Source organism: Zalophus californianus, chromosome 6 (genome assembly GCF_009762305.2).
Source record: "Zalophus californianus isolate mZalCal1 chromosome 6, mZalCal1.pri.v2, whole genome shotgun sequence".
NCBI lineage: Eukaryota > Metazoa > Chordata > Mammalia > Carnivora > Otariidae > Zalophus > Zalophus californianus.
In genome coordinates, this window is record NC_045600.1 from 11,656,528 (window position 1) to 11,670,136 (window position 13,609).

Consider the following 13,609-nt stretch of genomic DNA (forward strand, 5'->3'; position numbering starts at 1 on the left):
GGACTCGATCCCAGGACCCTGGGATCATGACCTGAGCCAAAGGCAGACGCTTAATGACTGAGCCACCCAGACACCCATGAGGGGGACATTTTTAGTTCATACAGCCCAGTGGAGGGCTACTGGCATTTAGAGGCAGGGATGGCCAAGTGCTAACCAACCTAGAACATGTGAAATACGTCTATCAGAAGGTTTTCCCACATGTGGCACACATCTTATTTAAATGTCTAGCTAAATATTCAGGCAAGTGGTGGGGGGGTGGGGAGGAGGGAGACCTGAGCCCAAAACTTAACTCCATGGTACAAATCAAAGTACCTTTACACAGTTTTAATAAATATGTAATTCTCCAGTGAGGTAGCTATCATGCAAATGGAGGGGCAGGTGGACTTGGCTCTGCCTAGCAGTTTATCAGGAGTCATTCATAATTTTGGAAAATCATGTCATCAATGTCGGCACCACTCACGGGATCCAAGGTGCCTGCCCAGCACCCGGCCTTCAGTCTGTGCAGGTAGATTTCAGGCTCAGAGATTTTTCCATATGGGGGCAACGGGTTACATCATCCGGGGTTCTAGCATCTTCTTGCCAAAACATTTACACACTGAAAAATGTATTCTTTTATTATAAGTGACTTTTGTCTTTGACAGTTTGGGCATCATATTGATTCTTTTTTTTTTTTTGAAACCATGTACAGGTAAATTATTTTATCTATAACTTTCGTTTTCAGGGTTGTGGTAGGCAGGGGTCCCAGTGGTCTCAAATGGTCCCAGTAACCCTCTGCCTGACATTCATGCCACTGCACCTCTATCTCTGGCCTGGAGCTAGGGACTGGCTTCTAACAAAGAGAATATGGCAAAAGTGATGGGTTATCGCCTCCAAGATTAGGTTACAGACTCGCTTCCCCCCTGGCACCTTCTCACCCTTGCTCTGAGGGAAGCCAGTTAGCACGGTGAGCTCTGTACTGAGGAGCAGCCGGCCAGGAAGGATTGGAGGGGGCCTATCTGCAGCCCCACCAGGGATTCCCCAAAGCGGATCCTCTCCCAGGGAGTTGTATACCCTGGCCAACATCTGTGAGAAGCCCTGAAGCAGAGGACGCAGGTAAGCCACCCCCAGATTCTGATCCATAGACAACAAGAGCGAGAAATACTTGCTAGTTTAGGCCGCTGAGTTTGGGGGAAATTTGGTACGCAGCAATAGAGAATTCACACAAAGGATGGGACTGCCCTATACAGTTGACTCTAGATCTTGTAAGGTTGAGAACTGTCTCTCTGGGGCACATTCCAGAAAATCTGGACACACCATGTGCATCTGCCCTCATGCCACCGCTTGAATTGAAACGGCTCTCCTGTGCACGGCCCACTCCTCGGCAGTAGCCTGCGTCATATGCTTCATGTGCCATGATGTCACCCTAGCCCTCGGGGCAACGCAGGAGTAACCCCCCCCTTTCTCCCCCCCATACTAACGGACCCTAGAAATCCCTGTTCCAGCTCTTCTGCCTTTCTCCTGTTCCCCCAGGTGCCCACAATGCCTGCCTCTAACCAGCCTCTCTCTCTCCTGCTCTGCAGTAAGCAGTGAACCCAGAAACTCTGATTCTCAGGCATCGGGCTCTAAGTGAGGCTCTGAGGGCCCCTGAGGAGCAAAGTGCTTGAACTTAACCGCTCGGACCATGTGACACATGCTTTGACGTTTCCAAGGCCTTTTTGAATTCAAGGTGGTCCCTGGATTTGCTCCATAACCAGGGTGTCAAGTGAGGTTTTCAGGCAGGGGGGGCACGGTGGCAAGGGGATGGATCAATTATGGCGCTGGGGACAGAGCCAGGCAGGGGTCCTGTGCCTGCACACGGGCAGGGGGTAACTCACAGCAATGAGCACGATGACAGACAGGGTGTAGTACACGGAGTCTCGGCACACAGCCCACCACGTCAGACGGACCACCTGCCAAGCAAAGGGCTGTCAGCTGCTGCTGGTTGGGGAGACTGGGGTGGGGGGTGGTGCGGGGAGTGGCTTTCTCGCCACCCCCCGAGCCCTGCAGGTGCAGGGATGTGCCCATGGAGCTCCTCCTAACTGTGCCACCAGAAACAAATCTTTCCTGGCTGCTCAAGGCCGCCCAGTGTTCTTCACTATATTTGGGGAACAGAACAAAAGTACAGAACGTTTGTAAGTGATGGCCAAGCTCCTTCAAGGTAACATCTGAGGTCTCACAGCAGAAGCCCAGGGTCAAGGCAGAGGCCAGAAGTACTGGCTTTCCCCCTGATGCTGGAAGCTTCTGGTGCTAAACTAGCCGCCCACCTCTACCTCCCTTGGCCAGGTAGGGCCTACTCATGAGCCTCACTCTCTGGGGGCGAGTCTAATGCCCCCACGGCCCTGACGACCAGGAAGATGCTGATGGGGTATCAGCAACAGGTCAGCTTCATGCTCCTTGCTAAGGAGGCCAAAGGCAGGCCGCAGATATTTCCAGAATCTAGCTCAGGGTCAGGGTTACAGGAGGCGCCTCTCAAAGATCTACTGCTACCGAGTGAACGTTCACCCTCGGCCCGGACAGCAGAGCTGACACGGTCCTGCCCTCGGATCCACTGGTGCGGGATGTGGAAGGAACGTCAGACACCACTTGTACCCGTGAGGACCTGGGCTTGGAGGGGAAAGCTGACTTGCTCAGCCTCGGTCAGTCGAGGGCGCATCTAAGGGGAGGCCCTGGGTTCCCCCACTGCTGTCCCTTAGGTCACTCTGTGAAGGGAGACAAACCACTGACCTGCCCCGCAAATAATCCACAAACGCCAATTATGCACAAGATGTTGAACACAGCAGAGCCCACGATGGTTCCAACCCCAACATCTCCGTGGGTGATGAACACGCCTGGAACAGGAAAGGTGGAAATCCTCCTGGGCCGGCCCCGGCCCTGCCCCTGCCCCAGGCTGCTGCGAGGTCTGTGTCCCCAGCCCCATGGATGGAGGGAGTTGTTCTCACCACCACACTGCCTGTGGGGCTGAGGGGGATGGCAAAACCAGAGAGGAGACAGTGTCCTGGGGACCAGCGACTCCACTCCCCGTTATTTTTTTAATAGCTTTATCGAGATATAATTCACATGCCATAAACTCACCCATTTGAAGTATATAATCCAGTTTTTTGGTATAGTCCCAGAATTGTGCAACCGTCCCGCAATCTAATTTTAGAACATTATCACCCCCAAAAGGAACCCTCTACCCACCCACTCTTCGCTCCACCACATGCCCCAGGGAACCGCTACTTTCTGTCTCCCCAGCTCTCCCGTTCTACAGTTGAGAAAACAGAGGCTCTGAGCTGACAAATGCCCTCACTGGTCAGGGGAGGGGGTCTAGACCCTGGGTCCCTGGCCGGTGGGATTTCTTACCAATAACGGAGGCAAACAGCTCAGGTGTCGAGCTTCCCGCAGCCATGAAGGTGGCTCCAGCAACGTCTTCACTCAGATGGAGCTTCTGAAACGGAAGTGACCACAGACACTCAGGCTGGGAGGTGGGGACAGCGGACACTCCTGTGGCCCCTGAAAGCGTGGGGAAACTGCTGTGGCCAGAGTCCCGCGCCTGAGTGGGCTGTGTCGCCTCCCGGCACCCCGAGCACACACCTCCCGCTACACGGTCGGCCACCCCACCCGGAGTCCCCTGTCGCCTTCCCCTGTCGGTTTCTGCTCACTCTCCAAGCCCCTAAATGAGGTCTCCTCTCTAGGGGTACACCCAGAGCCACGTGTCCCCAGTCTGGTCCTCCAATTAACAAAACACCGATCACCCAATGAGGGTCTGAGGATTATGCCCTTGCCTTCCCCACCAGACCATGAGGACAAGGGTGGTCTTTTTATCAGCCTTGGGTTGCCAGCGCCTAACACAGAGTCTGGTACACAGTGGTGCTCAGCAGGGAGCCACCTCCAGGGCCCACCGCAGACCTTGGGTACCATGCAGATTTCTCCACCTGCAGACTTCTCCAGGAACCTGGAGGTCCCAGAAGCACAGTCTGGCCCTTGCATTCCAGAAGGCCTTCTCCATGGCAGGCCCAAAGCACGGCTGCTCATGGAGACAAAGACCGAGACACCCTATCTCCGGGGATGAGGCAGCATGAGGTAGGGCTGGAGCTCTGTCAAGACACACTCTGCTGGGCAAGGCCGTGCTCCAGCCACAGAGGCCAATCCTCTGATCAAGAATGTGGTGCCGGGGGCTTTGGATGTTGGGAGAAACCACGAAGATTCTGGGTCTCCCTGAACACCAACTTGAAGGCACCTACTCCGTGGTGCTCAGAAGGCGTCTGGGCTGGGCTCGGTCTCCTCCCGCATTCACCTTCCAAAGTACCCTGGGCAGCCCGGGGTTAGCACAACCTCCCTGCTGACCTTGCTATAGGAAGGGGTCCCTCGGAGGGGTCGGAGCTCTGGACTTCTGTCAAGCACTTGACCCCCCCAGGGCAGAAGCCCGGCCACCCTAACATCATCAACCAGGAGAGGGTTCCACAGAAGATGATCTGCCATCAAAGCATCTCCAGTATCTTCTAGCACAATACAACCCATGCTACATCCTGTTCTGCCTTTGCCTGGGCTACTCCTTCCTCCTGGAACGCCCTGCCCTGCCCTCTCTGCTTGGAGAAATCTTCACCACTTCGCAAGCTTGGACCAAATACCACTTCCTCCATGAAGCCCTCCTAGGCTTCTCCCCAAGAGAGACATTGCATCCCTCCTTTAGGTTTTTCAGTCCTTTGATGGCTCTCACTGACCCCCTTGGTGGATTTGCCCATAGAGCCAGGAAAATCCCCCTCCCTCACGTCTGTGTCCTTACAGAGACAGGTAACCTGGAGGGGCACTTCCACTGGGCACTGTCCTGTGCACTGGTCACCCATCCCCAGAGGACGTTTCCTGATTCTCTCCTTACGCTCCTTCCCCGGCTCAACTCGCTCACTGACCCACCTTTCGGTCTGAGCCGGGTGACAGGTGGAGAGGTGAGCAAGGGGAGACCGGGGGAGGGGAAGGCCTTTGCACACCTCTGTCACATTCCCTCACCCTTCAGGAGGCCCAGGTCAAAAAGGCCCTCTTCTGTGCTTAGCAGCATGGAAGCACCTGTCCTAACCAGCTCTGTCTCTGGCTGCAGATGTCACAACAACATGGCCTCAAACGGCTGACAGACTTCACAGGGACAAAGTGCGCCAAAGCCCAGAGCCATCTGCACATAGCAGGTGCTGGAAACAGAGGTAGTTTTCCTTCCTTGGTTAGAAGCCAAGGGTAAGGCAGAGCAGAGAGACACACTGGAGCCTTTTTTTAAAAGATTTTATTTTTAAGTAATCTCTACACTCAACTTGGGGCTCGAACCCACAACCCCGAGAACTAAGAGTCACATGCTCTACCAACTGAGCTGGCCAAGCGCCCCAGCACTGGAATCTGGCATGTGAGGAGAGAGAAGACAAGAAAGTCAAAAGTCCACAAAACAATTAGAAGGAGAAAATGTCAGCCTGCAAACATTGGACCAAAGGGAATATATTCCCTGCTCAGCCTTGGCACCCTCCCCCAAGACATGGCTCCCCACCTGGTACCTGCCACCTGCAGCTTTGGGAAGCCAGAGGTTCTGGGTGCCGACTGCCCGTCAGGAGCTTTTCTTCTGCCAAATCGGGGAGAGGACACCCTCTGCCAACTCTACTCTGGGGCTTTCAAAGCCAGGCTTTGCCGTGGCCACACTAAGCGTGTGGCCAATCTTCACCACCAGAGTGCTCCCTGCTCGGTCCTTCTTGGTCTGGCCCTGAAGTGTCCCATGTCCTAGGTCGCCCCAGGTCCCCTGCCTCCCTGCCCGGCTTTGCTGTGGGATCCCAAGTCCCCTCTACATACCTCGCAGATCTTCTCTAGAGACGGAACAAAGAAGTCATCGCAGACTATGGCCAAGGCGTAGAACATGTATAGAGCCTGAGGAGGAAATGGGGGAGATCGTCAGTGAAGGCACCTGCTGCCGAGGAGGCATGGCCGGCCAGCTGTCGTGCCCCAAACCGGGCAGGCATCACCTGGCCAAGGCAGAGGCTAGATGCAGAGAGAGAGAGAGAGAGAGAGAGAGAGAGAGAGAGACAGAGAGACAGAGACAGAGACAGAGACAGAGACAGAGACAGAGGAAAATTCCAACACCAGAGAGATTTGCTCCCTCAATCCCCTCACGAGCAGACGGGGAAACTGAGTCCCAGGGAGGGGAAATAACGTGCTGGGCAGCAAAGGGGATGAGAGCTCAGGCCACATGGTCTTCGCTCCGTCCTCTCTTTGTAAAGCACCAGCTCTCTCCCCGGCACCAGAGTCTGCTCTTGAAAGGCCAGATCTAACACTCAGGGCTAAGAAGGAAAGCATTTAGAATCACCATTTTAAGAGTTTAAAATGAAAACAAGCCTGATCTTCCCCCTTCATTTTTCGCGAAGGCACCATTTCCTTCTTACCACCCGGCCACGCCCTGCTGGAATGAATGGCAGCTGGAGAGCCAGCAATTTCTGGGATGCTACCTAATGTTGGCAAAGGTTAAAATACACAAGCCATTCACACACAGAGGTTCATGGAACGAAGAGTCCAGATTCTAATGCTGATTCTAGGACGGATTTGCCATGTGACTTTGGGTAAGTCACATCTCCAGGGCTCAGTCTCTTCATCTGTCTGATGACAGAGTAAGAACAGATCAGTAGTTTTCAAATGGTTTTATATACAGAACCCCTCCCTGTCCTGTTCATCCAACGTGGTTTCACTGAGCTCATCCTATGGGCCAGGCGCTATTCTAGGCATCAGGGATTCATGGCTAACCCGCCAGGAAATGCCTCTGCATCCTGTAACTGACCTTAGTGGGGCAAATAGGCAAATAACGTGTAACTGTTGGGGAAAGGCCAGTGCAAAGGTCCTGAGGTAGGAGTGTGCTTGATGCCCATGAGCAACAGCAAGGTCACTAATGCAGGGAGACCAGAGTGAGACTGAAGTGGAAAACAGAGTATATGAGGTTGGAGGGACGGGCCAGGCCAAGGGCCCATGGACAGATGGGACTTTGTGTGCTAAATGCCGAGGGAAGCATTTCTTTCTTCAAAGACAAAGTGATATGGATGCTCTGTTCACAAAAATGGGAAGGGCTGGGTTGCTTCAGCAAAAACAATTGTGAAGTTGTTGGAGTAGCACACTAATGAATTGTGATTAAATAAACTGGAAGATATATCAGCTGTGGCCAAGGCCTCTAAGGCAGGTGTCTACTGCAGTCCAGGCATGGCTGTCCCTGGATCTGACTCATTACCTATTTTTTTTTTGCCGGGGGGGGGAGCGGGCAGGGAAGCAAAAAGAAACAAATACTGGGGGTTCTGGGTGGAGGGGAGAGAGATCCTGCTATAAAAATTTTAGGATATAGACTTGAATTCACACCCCCAGAAGCTCCCCCAACATCATCTTCTAGGCAAAGGGAGGCTTCTTGATGGCCTCGGAAACACTTGAGAGAAAAGGAGGCCAAGATGGTCCCACAGTGCTCTGGCCGGGCAACTGAGAAGCTTCCTAGCGCTGCAGACAAAAACTGGCTCCAAAGCTTGAGCCTTTTCTTGCTCTTAAAGAAGGTGTCGTCAAAGTTTTTCTGGAATGGTCAGATAGTAAATATTTCAGTCTTGACAGGTCACACGGTCTCCGCCACAATGACTCTGCAGCTCTAGAAGAGAACATGGAGTGGGTGTGGCTGCGTTCCAATAAAACTTTATTTATAAAATCAGGAGGTGGGCTAGATTTGGCCCTCTAGGCATCGTTTGGCTAATGTCAGCTCTAAAGGGCTCCGGCAAAATTCCTGAGGTGTTCTCAGGTTCAGGAGAAAAGGTTTTGTCTTGGGAAAGTCAAGCAACGTCAAGACTTTCCCAAAGCAGAGCACCAGAACTATGGGATTAATTCGCCAAACCCACACCCTCTTAGTGAAAGAGGAGGGCGTGGGAAAGCCAGAGGAGCTAGGAAGGTAATAACTCTATCACAGAAATACACAGGCCTGTCACTCAATATTTGCCTACAACCTTCATTTTCATTAATGGTTTATCCTGTTAATTAAAACTTCACTCATTCATCATTCTCAGGGGGCTACTATCTCTGCGAGAATCCGAGCTTTCACTTTCTGAATTATCTCTTGCAAAGACTAATCCTTGGTGGGGCTTATAGAAGCAAATGGTGCTGGGTGGTTGGGGAACCTAATTAGAGGAAAATTTGTCGTGTCCCAAGTAGAAAAGCAAATCGCGAGCACTTTGTTGCTCCACACCACACAATAGGGCTGGCAAACTTTTTCTGCAAAGGGACAGATGGTAAATATTTTTGGCTCTGTGGACCACATCACCGCCTTACAACTACTTTGGGACTGAAGCACAAAAGCAGCCTCAGAGAACACAGAAATGATGGGGACGGCTGTGTTCCAATAAAACTTTATTTACAAACACCAGCAGTGGCTTCAGGCTGCAGTTTGCTTACTGCTGACAGAGAAGAGCAACTTTTGCCTATAATTTAGGTTTGGACCCACTATTTCTTTTTGAACTGGTATTCGAATTCCACCTTTTGTCCACCAAGGCTCATCTGAAGACAGGGAAATTTGAGAAGGAGTGCACCAAAGTTTTAAACTATAGTTATGTCAAGGTGGTGAGATTTGGGGTGGGGGTGGGGGACCATGGGAATCATGACAGCAAGCACGCAAAGAGCACTTCTTACGTGTTGTGCAACGTCTGGTGCACTTTACTCACATTCACACCTGTTCACACATCTGGGAAAGATGCTGTCACTCCCTTTTTATGAAAGCAGAAAATGGGGCCCAGGAAGACTTGAAGTCTTGTCTTGGCTCTTGGGGTCACTTGCTGTGCAACACGGAGCCATTCACCCGACATCTTTAAGATTCTGGGTTTTTGGTGGTTAAAATGGGTCCAGCACTATTCTCCCAGGTACCGTCTTATGAAGATGGGGCATCGTTGACACATTATGGCTCGACCATGCTCTGCAGACACACTTCGCCTGCCTGTGGTGTAGGAACAGCCCATCCCGCCCGGGCCACTTACACCGAGGATATGCAGCAGGACGGCTCCATGTTGTCGCTCCTTGTTGGAGAACAGGTCTGTGGGGAACTCGTGAATCGCTGGAAGACAAGAGGACACGGCAGGGTGTGAGTTGCCAGCGGGCCTTGTGATGGCCCCACTGGCAGTGTGAGTCCCCTGTGGACTGTAGAACTTGCTAGGCTTTGGACTGCCCTGGGAGGGGGCCGGCCAGCTACCGCTCTGGAGCTCACGGCACGCCCACGCCCTCCAGAAAACACCACTGAGTACTGGGTTATCCACAGACGTTCTAGAAACTTGGGGTTGATCAAATTTAACATCTCCCTTGCAATTTTTTTTTTAAAGTATCGAAACACTTCCTACCCCCTAGGATGGCAAAGAGAAATAACAACAAATATTAGCAAGGACATAGAGAGGTTGGAGCCCTCACAACTGGCCAGGGGGTACAGCTGCTGTGGAAAGACAGTCTGGAAACTCCTCAAAAGGTGAAACATCGAGTTACCACACGACACAGCGAGTCTAATCCCAAGTATCTGCCCGAGAGAAGTGAGAACACGTCCACACAAAACTTGCACGGGGATGTTCATGGCAGTATTATTTACAAGTGCCAAAATATGGAAACAACCCAAACACCCACCAATGAATGAGTGGATAAATAAAACGTGGTCTAGCCATACAAGGGACTATTTGGCCACACAAAGACAAAACACGGACACATGCTACAACATGGAGGGACCCTTGTGGAGGAAAAGACGATGCTGAGAGGAACCCGTCACTCAGGGCCACATAAAGATTCCATTAATATAAAATTCCAGGAGAGGCAAATCTAGAGAGACAGAGGTGCAGATTAGTGGTTGCCTAGGGCTGGAAGGCAGGACGGTTTGGGCGATAAGTTAAAGGGTGCAGGGTTTCTTCCGGGGTTCATGAAATCGTTCTAAAATTGTGGTGATGTTTGCACAACTATGAACATGCTAAGAGCCGCCCGGTTATATACCTTAAATAGATGAACTGTATGGCATGTGAATTCTACCTCAGTAAAGATGTTACTGGAGGAAAAAAAAAAAAAAAGTAAAAAAACACGTCGAAATACACCAAAGAGAGAAATCAGGGGATGGTTCCTCACTTTGTCAAAGGATTCTGATCACATTCCCAGCAGAGAGCTGGGAGTCCCAGGTGGCTTCAATGCCTACTTGGATCTATTACAAACGCAGTCCCTGTCGACAGTCAGGCTGAGGCTGGAGACAGCCAGTCCCACTCGGGAGGGCAGGCTCTCCGCGATCACACTGCCACGAGGTTCAGATCCTCCCTCGAACGTTTGCAGCCGTGTCTACAGGGACAGTTCCTTAACCCCTGTGTACCTCAGTTTCATCATCAGTAAAATGGTGAGACTGACTTTAATAACATGCCTTACTTTTTTTTTGAGAATCTTTTTTTTTTTAAAGATTTATTTATTTGAGAGAGTGAGAATGAGAGAGAGAGAGAGAGAGAGAGAGAGAGAGTACATGAGAGCGGGGAGGGTCAGAGGGAGAAGCAGGCCCCTCGCTGAGCAGGGAGCCCGATGCGGGACTCGATCCCGGGACTCCAGGATCATGACCTGAGCCGAAGGCAGTCGCTTAACCGACTGAGCCACCCAGGCGCCCCATGCCTTACTTTTTAAAGCATTTCCAGCCTGTGGTGAATTTCAAACGTGCCCTCCCAGGATTCTGGGATAGGATTCCCTTGCCACCGCTAGGTCAGAATTGAGAAGCAGGTTCATCCCCTCACAGCAGAGTAATTTCTGGTCCCCTGTGCACCCCCCAGAGCTCAGGGACAGGTGTTCTCCGGCAAAGCACTTTCAGCTTCTCCCAGGCCCACCGGCCCCTCCTCTCGACCTCTCCTCCTGCCCATGATGGATCTGTCATTCCAGATGGGGAAGCCAAGATCCCCAAAGAGGTCAAGTGACATCGACCGTGCTGGGGATGGCAATGTTGGCACGAGGAGGAAAAACTCTTGTCCCCCAGCTGGGTGCACTCCCCGTGGGACCACACACATAGGGAACACCATCAATGGGAGTCAGGCTCCGGGTGAGCCTCAGAGCCGGACCCCAGGCTGAGGCGCAGCAAGGTAGGGAATGAGGGCTGAGAGCATCGGCCCCCGTCCCCTGATACGCGGGATCCCTCAGGCACCAAGTGTGCCGCCACTGGCATTCTGCCATCTTGGGTCATCGAGGACCATGTCACAGTCCCTCCGTTGGCCCCCAGAAGGCCCCTGTTGGGCTGTTACCACCCACCACTCCTGTTATGGGCTCTCATCATCCTGGATGGTGGATGGCCCTGTGACGTGCAGAGCTTTGTGTGTTAGGAATCAAACACGGCTTTTGGGGTATCATCCTTGACACTCCCGAGGGATCTGAGCAACTTTTGGGCCTCAAAGTTCACAGGCAATGAAGGAATAATTCCTTCTCACTCCACTCCTCAATTCGAGATGACCGATGGAGGAGTACTTTGTGAAGGTCATTCCTGCAAGTCCCCGGTTGGACACTCCCACTGCCCCACGTCTTCATCCCATCAGCTAGACTGGAAGCTTCTGGAAGGTGGGGATCCACACTCCCCTGTATTACATCCTCTGTGCCTTCGCCAGGCCTGGCACACAGCGGGTTCTCAAAACACTGTAACAGTCAGTTGAACTAAAAAATGGTAAAATATGAATAAAAATACCCATCTATATCCTCTCATCCTATTAGAATGCTCTCATTACCCTCATAAACTGCCTAAACCCCTAGAATGACACCAGCTTCATGGTAGGTGCTCCATAAATGCTCGCAAAGAAACTTCCAGGACAAAAAAAAAAAAAAAATCCCTTTCTCTGTTAATACAATTTGGCCTTAAGCTCTGAAAGTGATGAGTTCTCCCTTATGTGGAAAATCTTGTTTTTTAAGACTAGACTCTCCCGCAAGACCTAGAAAACATCAGCTCCCCAGACATCCAGAAAATGTTCCCACTTTAAAACAAGCAACCTTTAATGAAATATGGATTCTTTCACTTTTTTTTCTCCTGTAATCAAAATTCTTTAATAGAACCGCTGCTGTCATTTCAAGGGCAAGGGTCTGCTCAGGCCTGTCGGCTCAGAGATGGTCATTATAAAGGGGGAGTCTTGGCATTCCTGTGGCCGGGGTCTTGTTTTTCCAGAAGAAATGCAACAGTCTTGGGTATTTCAAGGGAGAGCAATAGACGTTTCTGCCCTGAAAATTCGAGACCGTTCCTGATTCTCCAAGCCAGTGTGCTGAGAGCCGGTGATTTATTCAATCCTGGGAATTCTTTGAAAATTAGAATAAAGTAATGTGCCTTTCTGCTCTGAGGACATATCACTGGGCTCCAGCAGTGGGGAGATAGGGATTATAAACGGCTTTGTCCTTGGTAGGAACAGGCTTCTACCGGCTCAGCCACAGCACCTTGCTTGCTCTGCAACCCCGCATAGAAGGTGGTGGGGAGGCGGCGGGGGGGGGGGGGGGGGGGCGGAGAGCACGCCATCCAGGACTTAATTTTGCCAGCCAAGACAGAGTAACCAGCTGAGCTATCAGCTGCTGTGACCCACTGCCCCCTGTACCCACCCAAGTCTTCTGGACTCGCAGGACCTTCACAAGTTGCTTAACACCTCAGGGGCTGTTCCCTCACCTCTAAGTGGGGATCACTGCAGAGCCTGCCCCGCCCCCCAGGCTGCTGTAAGGGTTAAACGACGCACAGCACTCAGCCCCAGTTAGGCGGCTGTCACCCAGGATGGTTAACTTCCAGACTCTACCCCTGACACAAGGCTGTCGCCATTGCTCCAGGGGATGAGGCTTGGGTTTGTGAAAGCAGAAGGGAAGGCAAAACCAGCTTAGAGGGCACGAGCAGGAGAGAGCAAATGAGATCAGACCAGCCACATCAGGATCTGGACGCTGGGGCCGCTTAATCCCGGCTTCCTGAGAAAAACTCTCCTCCTGGGCTTGCTGGGATCAGGAGCCCCTGGGCCATGTTCAAGGCAGGATGCTTGCAGGTCTGCGAGGGGCCGAGCCATCCCATCTGCTCAAATCCCCACCAGGGAGGAGGGAGGAATCAAGGGGGGCAGGCACCCACGGCTTTTGAGGTCACGCCTAAGCCCTTAAGCTACAGAAATCTGGCAGGGGTGGGTGTGGGGAAAGGGAAGGGATGTGTCTGCAGGTGGAGCCGAGCTGGGAAACCAGGGATGATCCCAGCACCCTGACACCAAGGGATGGGGGTGGGGGGAGCCCAGGGAAGAGGAAGGGAGGGAAAGCTGCCAAAGACCCAGCAGCCTCTGCCCACTTCCCTTTTAGGATTCTTTCCTTTGGACTTCAGTGCCCAGGACTGGCTTCTCCATTACTTGTGGTTCTGAACACACCCCTCTCCTTACACCTCAGATGTCAGCCCCCCTCCTAACCCTCCACCTCCACTGTGTGCAGGGCAGGTGGGAACTGTATGTGTGTGTGGCGGGGGGGGAGGGGGAGTCTTTCCCACCAGGTGCCTTCCTGAACATCGGAGGGGAAACTGTAAGGCCCCTGGGGACAAAAGCATCTGCAACCCCCCTCCCCACCACCAGCTACCCGGCTAACACCCTATAAACAAGATCCCTAG

The 13,609-nt window shown here is 52.3% G+C and overlaps 1 protein-coding gene across 5 annotated transcripts in view; it reads right to left on the reverse strand.

Annotated features, from left to right (window-relative positions):
- SLC24A4 (solute carrier family 24 member 4) overlaps positions 1–13,609 on the reverse strand; it is a 183,630-nt gene that overhangs the window by 54,518 nt on the left and 115,503 nt on the right. For all 5 annotated transcript variants that reach the window (XM_027572514.2, XM_027572513.2, XM_027572516.2 and 2 more), the window contains 5 exons: positions 9,006–9,082; positions 5,821–5,895; positions 3,361–3,445; positions 2,743–2,846; positions 1,854–1,928 (listed from right to left, as the gene is read on the reverse strand). In XM_027572514.2, coding sequence (XP_027428315.1) covers positions 1,854–1,928; positions 2,743–2,846; positions 3,361–3,445; positions 5,821–5,895; positions 9,006–9,082 — 416 coding nt within the window. The remainder of the gene's footprint in view (positions 1–1,853; positions 1,929–2,742; positions 2,847–3,360; positions 3,446–5,820; positions 5,896–9,005; positions 9,083–13,609) is intronic.